Genomic DNA, 19,884 nt, shown 5'->3' with positions numbered 1-19,884 from the left:
GCCAATATCTTACTATATTTACTATACCCTTTCCTGGGGGGACTATGTATCTCCCGCTTGATTCCCCTCCTATTTATTTATGTTTTGTTCTCGGAGAGAGAGGATGACGGAAGTGTGTATTATCTTCCCGATCTCTTAAGTCGAAAAAAAAACACTCGCATCCGATGTATATCGGGATTGAATATAGATGTACAGGTAAGGGAAGGTAAATGTGGTGTGGTGCTAAGAGGATGATCAAACGAGAGGCCCTACATACGCGGGAGACGCGGGAATAGCTAGGGAGGATGAGGGTAGTGGGTTTTTTTGGGGCTGGCTGACGGAAGCAAGATGCATGGCATGGCGTACGTGTATGCACGATGGGGGCAGGAATGCAAGATGGGCTTTTTTGCTTTTTTGTGTGGCTTCTCGTAATGCTGATGGTTGGGTTTGAACAGCCTGCATGTTGCAGATAGAGTATTTGTGGGGGGTAGGAAGGGGGAGGGTGTGTGTTTCAGATGTTGATGCTTACCTTTTCTCATCGGCATGGTGGGGATCGTGTTTGCTTTTTTCGCATTTCTGGGCGGAATTTTGAGGGTAGGTGTGGGGGCTTGTCAGATATGGGTATCCGGAGGATTGTTGGGTTTTTTTGCTTTTTGCTTCGATGAAGGTTCTATGGCTGGGGGGGTTGTTGCGTAATGCATCGAAGGATTGCGGGTTTGGACTTGACTCGTGAAGGTGTGTGTGGGTATGTGTGGATGGGGACGAGGGGGGTGGTGAGTGAGTATCGGAAGGATTGATGTGAGATGCAGGGGCAAGTGGATAAGGGTGTAGAAACCTTCTAGAAGGTGTGGAGCCTTCTTTTGCTTTTCCTTTTTTGTGGGAATCTGGGCATGCTGTGAAACGGGTGGGGAGGGTATTGTAGTCGTATACTCGTACTCGTGGTCATGGCCGTATGACGAGGTTGCGCAGGTGGAGACTTGGCCTCAACAAAAGAAAGTAGAGGATGAGCGCTGAGGGCGTTGGGGGTAGTCGATGCGAGGTTGATGGCTTCGGGGAGAAGAAAGCCAAGGCAGGGTCCAATACTATGGTGTAGGAGTGTGTGGTCGAATCAGACTGCGTTGCGAGGTTGGCGTACCGAGGCTGTGCCTGATGCTGCATTCGTTCTTGATTCTTCCTTTTTGTTGTTGTCGTTGACGTTGAGACGGTGTAAGGATTGGAAAAGAAAGAAAGAATCGGATGCGTGGTACAGATAAAGGACGTGTTGGGAGCGCGCAATGCCGAAATATATCGGGCTGAGGCTTGAGAATCAGATTTTCTACGGTTGCTTTGTCAATGGCGTTTGTGTGGTTGCGATTCCTGTTGCTTCATGATGTCGGTGGGCTTGAGGGTTTTGGGCCGAGGTACGTATGATGGTGTTGCGTCACGAGGAGGGGAGGCAAGGGATAAAGATGGACGACGTAGTATACGTCTTACGCAACCTCGGCTGTTGGGACAAGGCTATACTGAGTAATGCTGGACAACAAGGTCAATCTTGACTCAGTGGCGGGATGGATGTTTGGGAAAACAACTGCCGAAGGTAACGTTACCAGAGCGGGAAGAAATACAAGATGGATTACGGGATAACAAGATCTGGGCAAGTATACGGAAATCGGTGGAGATAGAGCAGGTATGAAATATTCAAGTTTGATATTGTAACATGAAAGGTAGTAATATACAAGTGTTCTACCAAGTCTATAAGCCCCCGTCTATAAATGCAAAGTCATCAATCTATAGTGTTCATTAATAAGTATCATCAAGGTTTCGTTAAGCTGAAGAGTGCCGAATCAAGAGAAGAAGATTTTGAAACAAAATGGAGTGAGCTCAACGACGTGAAGGCCCATACACTCGATGGTTCCTGACATCCATTTCCCCACTAGTAGCCAATCTAGCGTTGAAATTCACATCTCCAAAGATAGCACCTTTAGATTGCAAAGTCCAGCTGACGGTGGGTTTAGGGCTTCCAGTGTAAGGATTCATGCTGGTCAGAATCCAACCGCGCGCCAGGACACTGTATTCGGATCCTTGTACGGCCTTGGGCACGGCAATAAGCAGTGTCTTGGAGTGCTCAAAAGGGGCAAAAATAATAGCCTTGCTCCCTTGTGTGGGTGGGCCGGCGTAATCATATGGAGCTGAGGAGGAGGGTGCGGATATGATGAGGGGACCATGTGTGCGCTCCGAGGCGCCTGAAGGCCATGGGATCCCCGATGCAATTAGAGTTGAGAGGAAATGCACAAGTGCCGTCATTGCAGCCTGGCCCTCGGCAAGTAAAATATAGTTTTGCAGGATAAGGTGTGGGTTCAGCAGCACCTCAATGGTATAGGGTTCCATGCGGGGCGCGTTAGACTCTTGGAGGCTGGAGATGACATCTACCACCCATTGTGGCCCGCACTGGAAAACACAGGCTAGTGTCTGAATGAAAATGTTGCGCAAGGCTGGTGTGCGCGGGTGATTCGGTGCCTGAGAGAAGCCCCACAGTCCAGATCCTGGTATTTGATATTGGACACAGAGATCGATGAGCATGCGTGCTCGGGCAACGTGCGATGGAAAAGAAGCACTGGGCTGGGTGCGATGTGGGAGGTCTAGGAAGATGAGGTCCAGCTGTGCGTACTCCGCTCTGCCGTCAGTCGCTTGGACCAACTGGCTTGCGTGTCTGGGAAAGTGTGGAGGTACTCGAGAGGAGCTAACATCCAAAGATGTTGGTCGACACAACCATGAAGTGGATCCGTCATGGAGCTGTAGTGGTGTGCCAATAGTGCAGAGTGCAACAGGGTCTCGTGCCGCGATCCCAACTAGGAGCAGCGAGCGAAGACATTCGTCCTCAAGATTGGGTCTCGAAAATGGATTTGGGGGAGCCAGGGCCAGAGGCAAACCAGAAGCGTTCAGCGCAATGCTGGTCTTGTCTCGGTTCGCGTCTAGTCTTCGTTGGTACTCTGGTAAACGCGGATTTCCTCCAGCCTTCATGCGGAATATGTCGGCAACCATTGATATGGAACATGTTTCTCTTGAAGTTGGGCAGTGTTGGCTGTCTGGTGTTCGAAGTACAGAGAGGTCTCCTTTGATGAATGCGTCTTGCTGTTGGAAGAAGTCCAGCAATGAACGAAGCTTTGGTGATAGGTTTGGTGTGAAGTGGATGACTTCGCTTGCAAGGCTCAAAAGATGAGTGAAGAAGGCTCCAGTAAAACGTACGACTGTCTGCACTTCATCTTCGTAATGCCGTAAACAAGGCACTAGAAAAACATGACTCTGTCCCATTCGCATCTCATGGGCGCACCATGCGCGGTCAAACCACTCAGAAGATAGAATGCGTTGTACCAATGTGTTGAACATCTCATACTGCTGCATGAAAGGTGGATGTAGCCCAGAGTTTGGTTGTTGGTCCAGGGGTACTTGAGAGTAATTGTACTGCTCAACGTAGTAACGCAGAAACCGTTCTTCGTCTGGCGAAACAACAATGTCGTCCAGTACTACAATGACTGCTCGTGCATTTTTGTAGACATTGTCAATGACTCCGATGGCTGCATTCTTCTCGACTTCGTCGTCTTGTTCGATGCACACCTGGTCATACCACAGCCCTTCCCCCACGCCCCTTTCTCTTACAACGGCTTGGAAAAGTGCAGAAGTAGTCGGTAGTGGGAATTGCTCAATCTCCTTTAGCCATCCAAAAGGAAGATCTCCAACAGGTGTCAGAACCTTTCTCGGCGTAGTGCTTGCAGCATGCTTCCTGCAATAGCTAAGAGCGATGTATCCTCCCTCCTCCCCGTGAAAGCCAATATCGTTGATCAGCCGAAAGGCAAAATTGCTCTCGCAATGTTCCTTTGGGATAAACTCTTTGACTACCGAGGGTGCTAGGCGGCTGAGATCGGACAAGAGTGTGGCAGCGTCGATGTCGTCTTCGAATGGTATTGTTGACCATTTGTGTCGGTTAAGAAGGGCATCTCGTGTAGAGGGCTTGATGAGTTTGGCGTGAAGACTTGATGTGTCCAGGTCCGACTCATCAATATCAATGAATTCGCACTGTCCGAAGCGGGCGAACCACTGAGGTGATGTCTGCAAAGCCATGTGAATATACATTTCCCGGTGGTTGTGATGGAAAAGTAGTAGTAATGTCTGATGCACAAATTGTGCTTCGTGGCAAGGCAACAGATCTATTTGACGTTGAGCCGCTCATCCCAACCCTCTGACCCATGGTCCCTCGGGACACACAAAGCCTTCCGATGCACAGCCGTATCCTCACTCTTGGGCCCATCTGGGAGCACGCGACAAGTGGACGCCATGCATAATCGTTGTCTATCAGCCCACCAACGCCACAGGCGCACCGACTACCACATTGAGTATTTGCGGGGAAACACGAGGACTTGGCATATCTGATGACAAGAGATTAGGTTGTATGGGGCGTAGTGCAAGGTGTTGAAGGTTAGTAGGGTTTGAACGATCCAAATAGTCGGGTTGTCCTGTCTGATGGCACGGGCCTTTGCCGTAACGGCAACCCATGAGCATGACGTCGGCAAAAGCATCGGAAAAAGTGGCCATCATGAGAGAAAAAAGGAAATACACGATATGAAACATGCAGCTTCATGGGCCTGTCTCGTCTAACGGTTGGCTGCAGTATGATTGCCTGGCGCTAGAAATTCTAGAAGGAAAAAAGCAAAATAGTCTGCGCAGTACTGCAATTTTACACGGCATGGCAATTTCCGAATGTGTTGAGCTGCATGCAGAGGCATCGTGACAGATGTCGTGGTCTCTACAGAATCAAAAATAAACCAAGCCATGACAAGAGGGCGGGTTGCAATTGATCGTCACGGTCATAGTCGCGGTTAAGTTCAAAGCATTTCATGCATCATCGGGACGCGTATTCCGATAGATTGACGATAAGCCACTTAACCCAAAGAGTGAAGAGAGACCGATAGTTGGAAGGATATTGCCAGACTCAGCGATTACCAACCGGAGCAGGCGTCGTCCTCAATGGCCAAACAGCACGCGTTTCGCAACACCAAAACTCAAATCCTCAGGCTCGCAAACTCAGGCCGCCGCCACAAACTCCAACCGAAACGCATCAATGACAAATCTTTCGACAAACAATTAATCAATCTTCGCATTCGCAAGTCGGTCATTGGAGCCTTGGATAACATTGGACATCCGCACGTTTTGCCGCTTGTATTTGCTGTGTTTCCGGAGCCGTTTCCGTGCGACCATAACCGGCACCGATGACTTGGTGACTAAGTAATTACTGAACGACCCGAGTAGGACACTGCCGGAGTTAGCATCCATGAATCAGGAGCGGGACTCGGAACTTACCCTTTGAGAGCGTTCCGCCCTCGAGAACCAAGAATCACAAGAGTTGGCTCCAAGAAATCAATCTATCAATGGGCTGTTAGCCAAGTGCAGCACTTCATAGAATCCAGGGCTACTCACCACTTCAGTAATCATGTGCTTGGGGCTCTTGCAGTGGAACACCTCGACCACAGCACGCACTTGTAGACGAGTCTTTCGCAGCAACTTGACACATCGGTCGGAAACCTCTACACATGCCTGATATCTGTCTTTCTCAGCCTTGCCCATGGCACCCACGTTGGCTTCAGTGGCCATGATTGAGTTTGACAATGCTGAGAACCCGGGCCTTGTTTGTGTCAGACCGTCATGGTTGGACAGAGTCCTCTTAAGATGGTCTGATTCCTGTCGCCCAGTGGTACCTTGGCTGATAGGTGCCCCAGAAGCATCAGTCGTTGCGACGCCAGTCTCCTCGTCCACAGCATAGACAGCAAGGAGGGTATCGCCATCTCGTAAAACCGTGCCGATTGTCCACTCCAAGGCGTATGCAGCCTCATCACTGAGATCGGTCGACACGAGGTATACTCGCTGTCTCCTCAATCCTTTGGTAGCATCTTCGGCAAACTGGATGTAGTTACCCCTAATAATCTGTCGAACACAGCGATGAGCTTCTGGGCTTGATTGAATAGGTGAAATATTCAGTGAAAGTTGTTGAGCTGATTTGATTTCAGCGAGCTCATCCTCGTGGTCGGAGTGAACTGGCGTAGAAAAGCCAGAGCCTCCCTGGTCGAAACTAGTGTGGGGGTGTACGACGCCCGATGAGTTTCTTCTAGACATTCTTTCGCCATTTGGACCAAGGACGTTTATGGAGGGCTCGAGCAATGACCGCACTTTGTAGGAAACAGCAACATCCCTTCCTGTCCAGGGTTAGTATTCAGATGCAACAGTTTGGCTGCAGATGTCACTTACGTTCTTGCTCTGCTGCGGCCAACAAGCTCTTAGCTGTAATAATTTCTCTTCCCATGCTGTCTGTGCCTCCAGAAGTTTTCCTAGATCGCTGCCTGCCGCGTTCTCGTTTGTTGGTCCCGTTCCACCCATCCTCCCACTCTGAACTATCAGAGCCATTTTCGCTGCTCTCTACAGCAGCGCTGTCTTCGCCGTCGTCGTCTGTGGCTAGACGGACACCTCCACCTGGGGCAGTCGACGTGCCTTTGATAGGATCAGAGCCTTTGCGGTTGGGAAGTGAAGAAAGCCCACCCTCGGATCGGGCCAAAGCAGAGTCGGAAAGTTTTCGGTACGCCGTATCCATGTCGATGCGCTTGCCTGAATCGGTCACAAGGCTGTTGTTCGAAGTCGAAGTAGGCGGGGGCGGGCTTAGCATGCGCGTTGCTGGAGAAGCAGATCTACGAGGGCCTGGAGACCCAGATTTTGACCGACCCAGAGGGCCATTTAGCGAGTTGTGTCGGTCCCTTGAGTTTGAGGAGCCCAGAAAGCCAGCCGAGCTGCCGTAGACAGTTGACATAGCGCGAGGTTTTGCAGAAGCATCGAGCTTGCCACCTTGCGACACTCTCTTGGGCATAGCATGCGCGTCGATTGAAGGCAGCATTTCAAACTTGTATGCCGACTCGGGGTTCACTCTGCGAGGCGATGAGGGCATGGCAAAGGGAATACCAGTGCTCCCACGGCTCGAGCTCCTACGCGGACCCGAATCAACGTCTAACATGCTGCGAACCGGCGAAGCAAGTGGGTTGGGGCTTTGCGCGCGTGCGGTTGGGCTTTCTGCGCGTCGTCCTCCGGGCTTCTGGTTGCCCTCGAGGAGTTTTACAACCTCTCTCATCTCCTCATCGATGGCAGCTTCGAGCGAGGCCATGGTAGCGGTGGGTGCAGGGTCGATGCGTGGTGAGGCGGTAGTGGGTTCAGGGTCGTGTGCCGGGGTCGGCGTGATGCGTGGCAATGTGGCAATTATCGCAAAAAGATGGTAGTCGTGTTCGCGGGGTAGCTGGGGTGTTTGGGGGCGTCAATTGGAGTTGTGCTATGGCATCATAGGCACAGCTAGCTGCTGTCTGATGTGCGAGCTACAGATGCCAGCCACCCCGTACCAAATGCTGGCCGGTCCGGTCAGGGTGTGTGTGGGGTGAGCGCGTGATGGTACTAATGCCAGCAGTGGGGTAACAATTCCAAAGACTGTAGCTGAAAGCAATGGCGGGCCGATCCGTCGTACTGTATGTAGCTAACCGCTGTCGGAGAACAAGTTGTTCCCTAGCAGATTGATGGATGCCGACGACATATGGAAAAGGAAGAGCAAGCTCGAGACAAGAGGGCTCCTGGGGGCGGCGACAGTCAGCGCGAGTCGACGGTCGCGGATGCTCTTGGTCTAGGCGGTGGGAAGTGGGCATCGGACCATCCATCCCTCCAGCATCTGGCGGTTTGACAAGCCTTGGCACGCGAAGATCACCACTGCGCTCTGCCTGTGCCGCTGGCGCAGGGACTGAGATGCGGCATGCAACAGAACAGGAAGCGTCTCCGACTGTCTGCTATCTATACAGGCACAGCGTCGCTTCGCCAGCTGTCGCGTGGGCACCTCAGTCCCAGCCTCATCTTGCCTCGTCTAAGCATCACATGTGAAAGGAGCCTGTGGCAGAATACGGGGCCGCGTGGAGCAAGTGTGCATGTGGCTGTGCTGACCCATGACGACCTATGCAGAGACATGTACTCGCCCAGTCTCTAGCCGGAGCACTCGTAGAAATAATGTACATTGGTGCGTTACTAACGGCACGTTGTGTTCTGCTAACTAATAATTTTTACCTCTTCCTGGGAAGCACAATGTTAGCTCGCGCCGCAACGCCGAGCTTGTGAATGGCGTTGCGCCTGTCCCAAATACCGCTGGTGCCCTGGACTACTGCAATAAGCTCTTGCGCAATTCGCTGGGCAAAGCTGTTCTTTCCACTGCCCATGTTCCTCCTCTTTGAGGCAGCCGCCATGATCCACTGGATGGCTGCGCGCCGTCGTTGCCTCTGACCCAGCGGCACAGGGATCTGAAGAGCGACACCTCCTCCGGCTGCACCTCTCTGACTTCGAATGCGCATCAGGGGCGCGACCGAGTCAATGGCCAGTGTAAGGTAGAGGACGGGGTTGAGAGGAAGGTGTGATGGCGGAGGCGCACCGGGAAGCAGTGGCCTGGAGGGGTTGATTGTGGGGATGGGCGATGTTCGGAGGTGTTGGAGGATCAATGCCATGTTCTGTTGTTCTTGTTGTTAGATGTATGTACGCTAGATTGTAGTACCGAGATGACGTACCCGCTCTGCAACGCTCTTCTTGCCGTGTCGCATGAGCAGATTGGTAACCTGGTCAACAACTGGATCATGGCGATGTTTGACATGGCCGTCTTTTGGTAGTGGCAGAGTGGGCATGTCGAACTTGAGACCTGGTATGGCGGGTGCTTTTGAGGCGTTCTGGGTATTGATTAGGCCCATATCCAATCCACTGTTGCCGTTGGTCTGAGTCGTCATGGTCGAGTATGACCGTGAGCCCTTTGGCGCTCCATTTGGTGTTGTCTTGGAATTTTGAGAATTGAGCTTGTCTTGCATAACCTTGGGTAGGTTTTCTTGCGCAGCCTTGTCACCTTTGACTACCTAGGCGGTTGTCAGCATACCCACAGCCATGCACAGTGAACCGGACATACATCTTCAACTGGAGTGCCCTGGCTGAGATCAGGTCCCTCCTCGCCCATGGTCTTGGCCAGGGCAGCCGCCTCTTCGGAGACATGCTCAATGGGTTTTGCATCTTCTCGCTTGGAGCGGTCCGCGGCTGGTGGTTTGGCTGAATCAGAATACAGGCGCCATTGCGACGATGGCAGTCGAAGTGCTGATCGGGCAGGGCATTGCACCTGGGGCCTCGGGCGAAAGGCAATTGGTCGCGTGAAGGCAGCAATATTTAATCTTGGCGGCATCGTGGGGTGTTGTGTGGTGGGCGGAGAAGTTACAAAGTGACGATGCTGAATATTCCAGTTCCGGCCAATGTCGCGCCGGGCGGCCCGTGCGCCATACGTCAAGTAAAAAGAGCAGCTTGCAGACTGTGATCACTCTACCAGCTTCAACATCAGCCTGCAAACGGTCGCATAGCACATGCTTTTGTTGCCAGGATTTAGCTAACGCATCGGACTAACTACAGCTTTGTTATATTTGGGACCGCAACTGTTGCAACTGCAGCAGCAGCACCTTCGATGAGAGGTGTGAAGGACGATAGGTCACAATTGAGCTTCTCGGTTTTTGCTATTTCTCTCTTTCCAGGTCAACATTCTCCTAGTCTATCGCATCATCTCTCAACGTCTTTCGTCATCAATTTTTCTTTCACGCAGTCATCGATATTGTTTCCTTCTGTCCTTCCTTCTCGAGCATCCAGACATGCTACACTCACTCACCCCGGAGCCCATGTCGGCAGCGAGGGCCTTTTCGCCGCCTTTACCGCGATAAAAATATCCAGTCTTCTCTTTATCGCGCATTCTAAAGTGGGCTTTGGAAAGCGCATTGAGCAATGCTCAACGTATGAGGAGGGCACATGATTATTGCTTTTTGCTGGGGCAGCTCCGACGGCGCTAGCGTTGGCTATGGCACGCCACCACCAGTCGCTCTATCGCACTGCCATGGACGATGCCGATGCCGATGGCGTCGTTATTTTTTGTTTTGTTTTGGCTGTGCGTGTCTTGCGCTGTCTCTACACGGTGGCGGAGAAGCGGGGTGGGACTTTGCATACACAGACATGTATGTATACACTACACAGGCAGGCGTTGAGCGCAGCGAGTCTGGGCGATTCCCAGTGCCAGCGCCAGTGCCCGTGCCCCGCCCGCCCGCCGTGCTCGCAGCAAGTACAGTAGCATTGGCATAGTTAGTATCCCTCCCCCTCCCCCCGCGCGCGCTGGGCGTGTGTGGCTGGAGCCAATCGGAGGGGCGCAACCCCGCATGGCGTACCACGACGGTCGTGGTGGGAGAGGGTAAGACTGGATGTAATATGGCAAGTATCTTTAAGCTCCTGTCACGGTCGCCGCATGCATCGTAGGCGTGCAAGGCGGGCGCAGCATGGCGAGCGGCAATCCGCCAGCAGCCGTCAGTCTTCCCCGCACTAGGCCGGAGAGACGACAGCCAACCATGTGACCATCCAGCCCAGCCACTCTTGTTTCACCCCGCTGCAGCGGTAGGCAGGCAGTGGGCAGACTGGCAGGCAGCACGCTGGCCGCCGTTGATCTTGCACACCCGGCCTAATTAGCTTATCGCAGGCCAGAGAGAGCGGTGACGGGCCCGCTCCAGCCTGCACTGTACTCGCACCATGAGCGCATTCCCGCTCGCCCTTCTCTCTTCTCTCTCAAGCTCACTTGCCCCAAGCGCTAGGCACCCTCGACATTGCTGCAAGGTGCTCGCCCCGATTGTCGCGTCACAAGGGTGCTCCCCGTGTGCCTGCAGACCCGCAGACCCTCGACCTAGTGGACCCAGCGTACTTACAGTAATCCCGATTGCGCACCAGCCTCCTCCCCTCCACACCCTCCGTTATCGATACAGCAACTGCAGCCCACCACGGCGCACCCCAGCATGATTGACACAATGGATCGCGGGAGTCTGTATGAACACGACATCCCCTCTCTCAGCGCCTCGCTCGAGGCTTTTGACCCCGAGCGCAGCATGCACTCGGCCTACAGCAGCCGCTCCAACATGCACTCGTCGCGATGGAGCGTACCCCAGGACGACCCAGACTCCGAGACCGAGTCGGACGGCCCTTGGGCCCCTCCAGCCTGGCAGAAATCACAGTCCAGCAACCACTGGTACCGCAAGTCGCTGCTGGGCGAGAGCGCAATGCGCAACAGCCCCTCCAGGTCGCCATTCGACTACCGCACTGATCGCGAAGTCACTCCCTCGCGCATACCATTGCCCGAGTCGCCATACAAGCAGACGCCGCGCACAAGTCCAGAGCCCATACCAGAAGAAGAACAGAGGTTCCTGTCCACCAGCATCGCCTCGCGCCTCCAGAGTCCTGTCGTCGTCGACGACCACCCCACCCCGCCCACTCCAAGCCCATGCGCGCTCCCAGGAAAGGAGCTGGAGCTGTCGCATCATGACCAGGACGGTCTATCAGAGGGTTGTAAGTCGTCCCTACCAATGCGCGCTGTAGAAACTGACAGCCTTAGTCATGCGCTTTGCTTACAGAGGAGAAGCCAAGTTTCGTACCGCACCCATTGAAGAAACCATTTCTACTTTTGCCAGTGGCCTTCACATCTTCACCAAGTCAAGAGCAAACGTCATTCTTACCGTTGCAACTGTCCTGCTGTCATGGATCCTTCTGCAGCCCTGGACAGCCAGTCTAATTCCAGACGTCGCAAACGTCGCCAACATGGCCAAGCAGTTTGAGCCGCTTCTCTACGCGTCCGAAAATGTAATACCGCGGTCGCGCGAGCTCGCAGAGGCAAGTATCGCTGTCCAAGATTTAGGAGAGAGCGTTCGAGCGACAAATATGTCGGCGTCCTCGGTCATCATTGACCAGCTCGACGACTTGGGCGACAGCCTCAAGATCTTGTCTGAGAAGATTACGAGCTTCTTCACAAACGTGGACGGTGATATGGACTCGTAGGTATACATCGCTCGACGCTCACACACCCACTAATGATTGTAGCATCCTTATCACCATGGAGTGGGCCAAGCGCGAGTTGCAGAGCATACAAGGCCCCAAGATTGGTGTGATTGATACAATCATCGGAAACGTGCATGGCGGTCTGAGCAAGATCGGCCTGCTTGAGCGCAATGGATCCCCCACTGCAATAGGGCGTGTGGTAAATGATGTTCTCGGCCACACTACCCAGCAGCGCTCCAAAGCCACTCTGCAACGCACATTTGACTATCTCCTCTCCACGCTAGAAGAGAACATTGCAAACGAGCTCGCGCGCGCAGACGTGCTGTTCCAGCTCTTCGAAAGCGTGGACCGGCAATTCCACAACCTCCATCGCTCTGTTGCGAAGGAAGAGGACTCGCTCGCAAACAGAAAAGACGAGTTCCTCGCGTCCATGTGGCGCATGACCATCAACAACAAGATGAAGATTAAGAAGTACGAGAGGAACCTGAAGCTCCTCAAGGATGTCCGCGCATCCACTTTGATCAACAAATCTGAGCTCAAGGGCCACATCCAAATCATCCACTCCGTCAAAGACCAATTGGACAAGGCGCGCAAAAACCTCATCAGCCCCCTCATCCGCCGGGCACAGAGCAACAGCTTCGGCTTGGAGCAACAGCTCAACGACCTTACAGGAACCTATGGATTTCTGAAAAACCTCCGAGACGGCCAAAAGAAGAAAGTCCTCCAGCAATTATGGGGCGAGCCCAAAAAGCGCATCGCCATTACAGCTGGTGGCAAAGAGGAAGAGATTGACGAGGGTGACCACTAAACCTGCCCGTCTCTCACCTCGAATTATTAGCTCTTCGTCTCCCGTTTTCCAACTATAGACTCTGGTTTCTGGCGCATTGAGGGGCATATCCTTGTCTCGTTTCATCTGTCCTTTCTAGCATTGCAAGCGACTTGGTATAGACAAACGAGACCTCGGGATTCTTCTTGCGTGCTTTTATCCATTGGCGGAGTTTGCAGGCGTCACAAACATACTCACACATTAGCGAAAATGTGGCTTCCCTCTTTGTGCATTACAGCGAGATTCTGGTTCTTGTTGTTGTTGTTGCTATTATAGCAGGCGAAACAAAGGAGTGGAGGCGTACATGGCATGGATTGAATTGAATTGAGTTCAGTTGAATTCGGTTGGATTGGAATGGGATGGGATGGAATTGGATGATTGGTTTAGCGTTTTCCTTGCATGTAACGTACATTTGCTGCAAAAGCCTTTTGTACATGTCGTTTATGTAAACAGCAATCCAAGTGGTTGTACTTTATAGGGTTCTTGTTTATGTTTAGTGCTGCTGAACGCATTGTTGGGAGTGAAACGTTTTTTTTGGAATTATGTAGTATCAAAGCAGTACTAACTATGGAATATTGCTATGTATAATTCTTTTTATAGTATGAAAAAGATAAGAGAAAGCCGCTAAATTAGCCCTGCCCTCAACAGCTTATTTCCAAACTCCAGCAAATAGTAATCCGCGTACACCAGCCCATGATCCTTGTACTTTTGGTGCGCATGCTCATTCCAATTCGTCGTACTGTGTCGCAGTATGCCATCAAACGACGATTCCTTGACCACCACATCCTCCCTACCACTCGCACCCCCATTCACCTTTCCCTCACCGCGCACTTCAAACAGTGCCAAATCCCCATCATACGCATACTCAATCGTCTGCGCGACAATCTGCAGCGCTGTCTCCAGAAAATCGACTCCACCCGCCATTTCCGCCGCAGTCTTCGCATCCAACCCTTGCAATGCCTGATGTATAATCAGTAACCCATTCGCGGCAATCACACCCGCGGATACATCCCTCAGCGGGCCCCTCTCCCCTTCCTCTTCTTCTTCCTCCTCCACCCCTTTCACAGTCGGAGCATCGAAATCCCACCTGGGGACCAACTCGCACACCCACTTGCCCTTGCCCTCCTCGCATCTCTTCAAAAAATACCTTGCACATCCAATCGCCGTAGTAAGAAACTCTACGTCTTTGGTCCACGCATACGTCTGTGCGAAGCCCATTACAGACCATGCTTGCCCACGACTCCACGTCGACGCATCCGCATGGCCCTGATTCGTCATTTTAGCCTGCACGAGCCCCGTGCTTGGGCTGAAGTTGACGAGGTGATAGGACGAATAGTCTTCGCGGAGGATTTCGTGGGTTATGCGGTTGGCGTGGGTTGTTGCTATGTGGGAGAGATGGGGGGAGGAAATTGTGTGAGCGGCAAAGTAAAGGAGGTCGAGATCTTTTTTTCTTCTCCGTTAGTTTCGCTGGAAACAGGGAGGGAAAGGGGGGACGCACTACACATGCTATCTATAATGACGAGAAAGTTTTCCTGCATGTCGGTGATGCTGTAGCGATCGTTGACGGCACCGTCCCAACTCCGAATCGCATGCACACGCTCGTCGTACCGCGATGCGAGGGCCTCGGCTGCATTGATGACGGCGTCTAGACTCGCTTTGTTGCCGGTTAGTTCCCAGTCGCGCTGCAGGGCGGGTTGCACGATGAAGCCCATGTCGTGAGTGTCTGTTCGGCGCGACATTTGGGCTATGGCGACGCTGTGGTGGCGCCCGAGTTTCAAGAGGTATTCTTGCATTGTAGGCCGGAGTTGAGGGGGTACGGAGAGGGACTGTGGGTATTTCATGCAGCGTTCTAGCAGGGTGTAGATGCTGCCCGGGAAGAAACCGCAGGTCCAGAAGAGGGCCTCGCGTTCTTCGTAGTGGCCGGCATTGGGGCCTGTTTGGGGGACTGTGTGGGGGTAGGAAGGTAAGGGGGCCTGAGAGTAGGTTTGTTAGGTTGAGAATTAAATTGGTGGTGGGGGAAGAGGGTTACGCAACTGATTTCTTTAGGCCTCGTTGGGCTACTTGGATGATTTTGGCGAGGACGTTTTCGGAGAAGATGGCGCTGAGATCGATGTTTTTGATACTGGTTATGAGGGGTTAGAAGAGGGTACTATCAGTGTGAACGGAGTGCTTCTTACACTGCGGCTGGGACATTTCTGTTGATTTCTTGTACAGCGTCACCCATTTTTTTTTTCACTTGTTGGTAAACACGCGTAAGTTGACTATATCTGCAATGGGTGCGTTGATGATGTCGTGATTGTGTGTAAAACGGCCCCTCAATGCGGTAATGTTTCAAGATAGGTTAAACAATAGTTCCTAGGGTGTTCACTCGAGTTGAAAGAAACGCGACGGGGGAGATTCCAGTAGAAGTAGCCCCCTCTCAGGCACCAAACTCATATTTGTAGACGCGCGCATATTTTCGTGGCTTATTTCGACGACGTCGGGTTATCTCGTTCCAACAAAGTTGGGCTGACGACTAGTCATGGGATCTGCATTGTTCCGATGCCCGCATCCTGCCCGTTTACGACCAAGGTAATCCATCCGCTACAGGAACGTCACCCAAGTCGAGGTTTGCATCGTTCGTTTGCTCCTGTTTTCGGTAGATGCTGGAACTCGAGATAATCCATACTAGACTGAGCACGCTATTGATATAAGTTCGGCAGATCACGCTACTAAAAACGCCTGGGGCCCCTAGGCTTAACTTGATACACGGAATAATTAGTATGGCCGCTATAAATTAAATTATTCCCAAATTACTGTTAGCCTATAGACAGTATGTGAAAAGGTAAAAAGGCCGCTGGGGGCCTCGTCAAATCCTTCGCATCTTCGTCTTCATGATGTTTTTCTACATTATCTGGGGGCTCTTGTTGGGATCCTTGGCCACTGCTGTGCCGCAACACGAGTCGAAAAGGGCAGCCCCTGCACTTCCATTATTCACCAAGGGCCGAGACATCCTCGACGCCAATGGAAATGTCTTCCACTTCATGTCGACGAACTGGCCTGGCCATCAGGAGATCATGATACCGGAAGGCCTTCAACACTCCTCCATCGAAAAAATTGTATCTTGGTTCCCAAAGCTCGGTCTTAATTCTGTGCGAATGCCATTTGCCATTGAGATGATCGATGACTACTTGGCAAACAGCCCGAACCAGACTCTGGAGAGGAGCGTCCTAAGATCTATTCCTGGTGCCAACGGGACGACCGTTTTGAACTCCATTTTGAAAAACAATCCGCAATTCACCAAAAACACTACTAGACTGCAGGTATGGGATGCTGTCGCTAAAGAGCTGGCGCGCCAAGGTATCGTTCTCCACCTTGACAATCACGTGAGCAAGGCTTTCTGGTGCTGCGGCGAGAACGATGGAAATGGGTGGTTTGGAGAAAGATACTTTGACGTTGAAAAATGGAAGCGAGGTTTGGCGTTTATGGCAAAACACGCAAGTACCTTCCGCGGCCAACACCCTTGCTCAAAGCTAACAAATCCAGGCAAAGGAAAACTGGCCCACATTTTCCTCGATAGGTTTACGCAATGAGTTGCGGTCTGCTACGGGCGCTGAGCCTGTAGACTGGTACACGTGGTATATCCACATGACAAGTGCTGCCAATGCCGTCCACCAAGCTGACCCGGATGCCCTGTTATTCTTTTCTGGACTCTCATACGATACTTACATTGATCCTATACCACTTGGCAAGACGCTTAGCGGAACCGCTGGTACCTCTACTGCCAATAAGAAGGCCACGTTTGTCCCAAGCGACTTCGCGTGGAAGAACAAGATTGTGCTGGAGATTCACAAGTACGACTTTGAGGGAACGAAAGATGACTGCCAGACGTTCAAGAGAAAATGGTACCAGAGTGGATTCCAGGCTGTCAATGCCAGTGACCCAGCGACCAAGTATGTCTTTCCAATGGTCATTTCCGAGTGGGGCTTTATCAACAACGGCGTTTACTGGAACCAAACAACATATGCCAAGTGTCTGGTGGAGATGGTCAAAGAGTACAAGGTTGGCTGGCAACATTGGGAGCTTTGCGGTAGCTTCTACCTCCAAACGCGACCGAATAGGCAGCCTAACACACTTGTTGGTGCAGATGAAGCTTGGGGCATACTTGACTACGACTGGACGGCTATCAGGTCGCCTGTCACTCTTGAGAATAGTCTGTTCAAGATGATAGCTGCCTTGAAATAGGAGATGGTATGTTGAACCACGTTGGTATACTTCTGGTCGATCCTACATGAGGTAGAATAACGCGGTTCAGTAAGAAATACCTATGTCTCAATAAATTCCTTTCATGATTTTAACCTAGTGACGTGATGTGAAGAAAGGGATTGAGATGACGCCGAACTTCCAAGAGGAATCTTATCCTACGTGAATCCTCGATGTCGCTAGTGCCTGTATGGCGTCATGCACGCATGCCAGCTTCTTTATCAATGGTACAGCAGACAAAGAAGGATGCAGTATGCATCATGTACGATGCACAGTTTCTTCACATAGCATCTCGTATCAAAATTTTCCTCCAGTGAATTTAGGCGAACAACGGGCCGAGGGACCTAGCCCTTCCGTAAAAACGTACGCTACCTTGATACCACGCTCGCCAAGCAGCCTCCTCACATAACAGTCTGAGCTTCAATTCGCTACTCCACACTTTATCCGTCGTAATGTCAGCCTCTCCACAGCTGGTGGCCGCCTGACGCAAGGGTGTTCCCGTCTTCGGCAGCAGATGTGAGATAGCCGTATACGAAGGACCCATCCCCGCGGCAGCCATCCAAAAACAGGAATTACCCGGTGCCCGTTTTCCCAGATCCCCCAGATCCCCCACTCAATTCCCGAGTCTTTGTCCACAACAGCGGGAGCTATTTATTAGACGAAATTCTGGGGTACGAGCCAATGTTTGCATCTCATCTCACAAGGGCCCCGTCTTTTTTGCAACCCATATCCCCGAAGTCACGCCGAGGTATATTGACCTCACCCATAACAACAACAACGGCGACACAACGACAATAATGGCGGATACGCAGCCTAGGAGAGAGACTACTGGCGTCGCCGACAGGACAGACGAATTCGACACTAGTGTCATCGCGCCAGCCGAGGCACCCAAGAGGTCGCCATGGAAGGCGTGGATGTACCTTTGGGAATGGTATCCTAAGCATTATTCGCCAGAAGAGAGGAAACTTCTGAGGAAGATGGACGCATGCCTCTTGACGTTCTGCTCCTTCATGTGTATGTAACTCTCTGAGAATATTTCCCAACCCAAACTAAGAGCCGACACCCGCAGTCTTCCTGAAATGGCTCGACTCGTCAAACATCAAAAACGCCTACGTTTCCGGTATGAAAGAAGAGCTCGAGCTGTATGGAAACGAGTACTCGCTCTTCGACACTTTCTACAACGTGGGGTACCTTGTCTTCCAGGTCCCTTCTTTGCTGCTCCTTTCCAGACCGAGAGTCGCAAAGTACTATTTGCCCACCATGGAAGTACTCTGGTCAATTGTGACTTTTTGCCAGAGTCAGATGCGGAGCAGAAACGATATATATGGCACTCGCTTCTTACTTGGTCTACTCGAAACTCCCGTGGCATCCGGTACGACGTACGTTTTGGGTTCTTGGTACAGGCCTGAAGAGGTGTTTAAGCGCACTGGAGTCTGGTTTGTCTCTAATAACATTGCCGTTATGTTTGGTGGTTACCTGCAAGCCGCGGCCTACAAGAATTTGAACGGGTAGGTAACCGTGATTATGAACTTCCAAAAAGATCTAACATTCTGACGTATCGTAGGGTTCGTGGCATGGCAGGATGGCGCTGGCTCTTCATCATCGACGGGGTGATTTCCCTACCCATCGCTCTAGCCGGGTACTTTATTTTCCCCGGTCTTCCAAGTAGCAAGAAGCCATGGTGGCTCACGCCTAAAGAGCACGAATTAGCACGGTCTCGTATGGTCAACGCAGGTGTGTCGCCTAGCAAAGAGCTAAGCTGGACCGTGGCAAAGCGCACATTCACGCGCTGGGAATTCTACATGGGCATCCTCTGCTACACCTTGTATGTCTCCATATCATCTGCAGCAGGCTCCATCCCCACTAACACCCAGAACCAGTTTCTTGTCTTCGTCCTACCCCCATGGACAGATGGCCATCTGGCTTAAAGATCTCACGGCAAAGCATCCAGGCGCATATACTGTGCCGCAGATCAACACCATCCCTACCGGTGCTCAGGGTGTCTCTGTGTTCGCCGCTCTACTTGCAACTTCGCTCTGCATGGTGTACCCGCTCTGGTCCATCTTCTCCATCGTCCAAACCATTTACATCATAGCGAACATCTCCCTGTTGGTTTGGAACATACCTAAGGGCTATCACTTTGCCTGCTATTACCTTCTCGGCGTATCAGCAGCAATAACGCCTATACTCATGCCTTTCATCAACATGGCACTGCGCGATGATGCTGAGGCACGTGCGGTGACCGTAGGTGCGATGCTGACGGCCGGATGGGCGGTGTTTTCATTTTATCCCATTACGGTATTTCCGATTGTTGAAGGCCCGAGATGGAAGAAGGGGTATGCGGTTAATATTTGCTTTATTGTTGGGTGCTGGGCTACGTTCCTGATTATGCAGTATTTGTATAAGATGAGTGAGAAGAGGAAGCAGGTGCTTTCGGTTGGAGAGATGATGAAGAGTGATGAGGATATGGTGGGGGTGGATGTGTATGACAAAGATGGGGCCGAGGCGGAGCATGGGGAGTTGAGGAGATAAAGTGGTGGAGTATCCAATTGATGCGAGTCTAGTTTTGTGTTACCTGTGACTATTCAGGACAATGCCATTGCTGATTGAAGATCGCAGTGTATTACTCCATGCCGGACATCTCTTACCAACTTCCAAAATTCGTCAGGTTACGAATAGCTGCCACTGCTGGCGAGCGTTATACGAGCAGAGCATCATAAAAAAACCATTTCCCAGAACAATTTTTCTTGTTTCGCACTCCCCCTTCCAATATCGTCAACATAACGCAAAATCCACCTAAACATGGAACGCCGCGGAAGCCTAACGCGAATCCCGCAGGTACGTACTCCACACCGACACAACAATTACATCTACCCTACGATGGGCAAATCCCCCAATTTCGCATGAACAAATGC

At 51.8% G+C, this 19,884-nt stretch overlaps 9 protein-coding genes across 9 annotated transcripts; 4 read left to right on the top strand and 5 right to left on the bottom strand.

The window, feature by feature from the left end:
* Nucleotides 1-275: 275 nt before the first annotated feature.
* Nucleotides 276-590, bottom strand: COCCADRAFT_102291 (uncharacterized protein; the record flags this gene model as incomplete). The annotated part of the gene is made up of 1 exon (XM_007716459.1): nt 276-590. A coding segment is annotated over one exon (315 nt), but the record flags the coding sequence as incomplete, so codon positions are not given.
* A 402-nt stretch (nt 591-992) lies between these two features.
* On the top strand, nt 993-1,232 carry COCCADRAFT_102264 (uncharacterized protein; the record flags this gene model as incomplete). Its single annotated transcript, XM_007716458.1, has 1 exon — nt 993-1,232. A coding segment is annotated over one exon (240 nt), but the record flags the coding sequence as incomplete, so codon positions are not given.
* A 607-nt stretch (nt 1,233-1,839) lies between these two features.
* On the bottom strand, nt 1,840-4,089 carry COCCADRAFT_102290 (uncharacterized protein; the record flags this gene model as incomplete). Its single annotated transcript, XM_007716457.1, has 1 exon — nt 1,840-4,089. One exon carries the CDS (start codon nt 4,087-4,089, stop codon nt 1,840-1,842), a length of 2,250 nt encoding a protein of 749 aa, XP_007714647.1.
* Nucleotides 4,090-5,097: 1,008 nt separating this feature from the next.
* COCCADRAFT_6999 (uncharacterized protein) lies at nt 5,098-7,156 on the bottom strand (the record flags this gene model as incomplete). Its single annotated transcript, XM_007716437.1, has 4 exons — nt 5,098-5,266; nt 5,314-5,375; nt 5,431-6,203; nt 6,256-7,156. 4 exons carry the CDS (start codon nt 7,154-7,156, stop codon nt 5,098-5,100), a joined length of 1,905 nt encoding a protein of 634 aa, XP_007714627.1.
* Nucleotides 7,157-8,087: 931 nt separating this feature from the next.
* COCCADRAFT_102322 (uncharacterized protein) lies at nt 8,088-9,235 on the bottom strand (the record flags this gene model as incomplete). Its single annotated transcript, XM_007716456.1, has 3 exons — nt 8,088-8,525; nt 8,583-8,918; nt 8,969-9,235. The coding sequence occupies 3 exons, from the start codon at nt 9,233-9,235 to the stop codon at nt 8,088-8,090; spliced, it is 1,041 nt and encodes a 346-aa protein (XP_007714646.1).
* A 1,645-nt stretch (nt 9,236-10,880) lies between these two features.
* COCCADRAFT_102286 (uncharacterized protein) lies at nt 10,881-12,709 on the top strand (the record flags this gene model as incomplete). The annotated part of the gene is made up of 3 exons (XM_007716455.1): nt 10,881-11,415; nt 11,462-11,897; nt 11,944-12,709. The coding sequence occupies 3 exons, from the start codon at nt 10,881-10,883 to the stop codon at nt 12,707-12,709; spliced, it is 1,737 nt and encodes a 578-aa protein (XP_007714645.1).
* A 642-nt stretch (nt 12,710-13,351) lies between these two features.
* COCCADRAFT_38803 (glycoside hydrolase family 88 protein) lies at nt 13,352-14,951 on the bottom strand (the record flags this gene model as incomplete). Its single annotated transcript, XM_007716454.1, has 4 exons — nt 13,352-14,169; nt 14,226-14,700; nt 14,762-14,849; nt 14,905-14,951. The coding sequence occupies 4 exons, from the start codon at nt 14,949-14,951 to the stop codon at nt 13,352-13,354; spliced, it is 1,428 nt and encodes a 475-aa protein (XP_007714644.1).
* A 652-nt stretch (nt 14,952-15,603) lies between these two features.
* Nucleotides 15,604-16,951, top strand: COCCADRAFT_102268 (glycoside hydrolase family 5 protein; the record flags this gene model as incomplete). Its single annotated transcript, XM_007716453.1, has 2 exons — nt 15,604-16,207; nt 16,287-16,951. The coding sequence occupies 2 exons, from the start codon at nt 15,604-15,606 to the stop codon at nt 16,949-16,951; spliced, it is 1,269 nt and encodes a 422-aa protein (XP_007714643.1).
* An 815-nt stretch (nt 16,952-17,766) lies between these two features.
* Nucleotides 17,767-19,501, top strand: COCCADRAFT_102308 (uncharacterized protein; the record flags this gene model as incomplete). The annotated part of the gene is made up of 4 exons (XM_007716452.1): nt 17,767-17,983; nt 18,039-18,477; nt 18,534-18,794; nt 18,850-19,501. 4 exons carry the CDS (start codon nt 17,767-17,769, stop codon nt 19,499-19,501), a joined length of 1,569 nt encoding a protein of 522 aa, XP_007714642.1.
* Nucleotides 19,502-19,884: the final 383 nt, after the last annotated feature.

This window comes from Bipolaris zeicola (genome assembly GCF_000523435.1).
Source record: "Bipolaris zeicola 26-R-13 unplaced genomic scaffold scaffold_140, whole genome shotgun sequence".
Taxonomy (NCBI): domain Eukaryota; kingdom Fungi; phylum Ascomycota; class Dothideomycetes; order Pleosporales; family Pleosporaceae; genus Bipolaris; species Bipolaris zeicola.
Note: the sequence above shows the minus strand (reverse complement) of the source record. Positions and strands in the feature narration are given on the sequence as shown.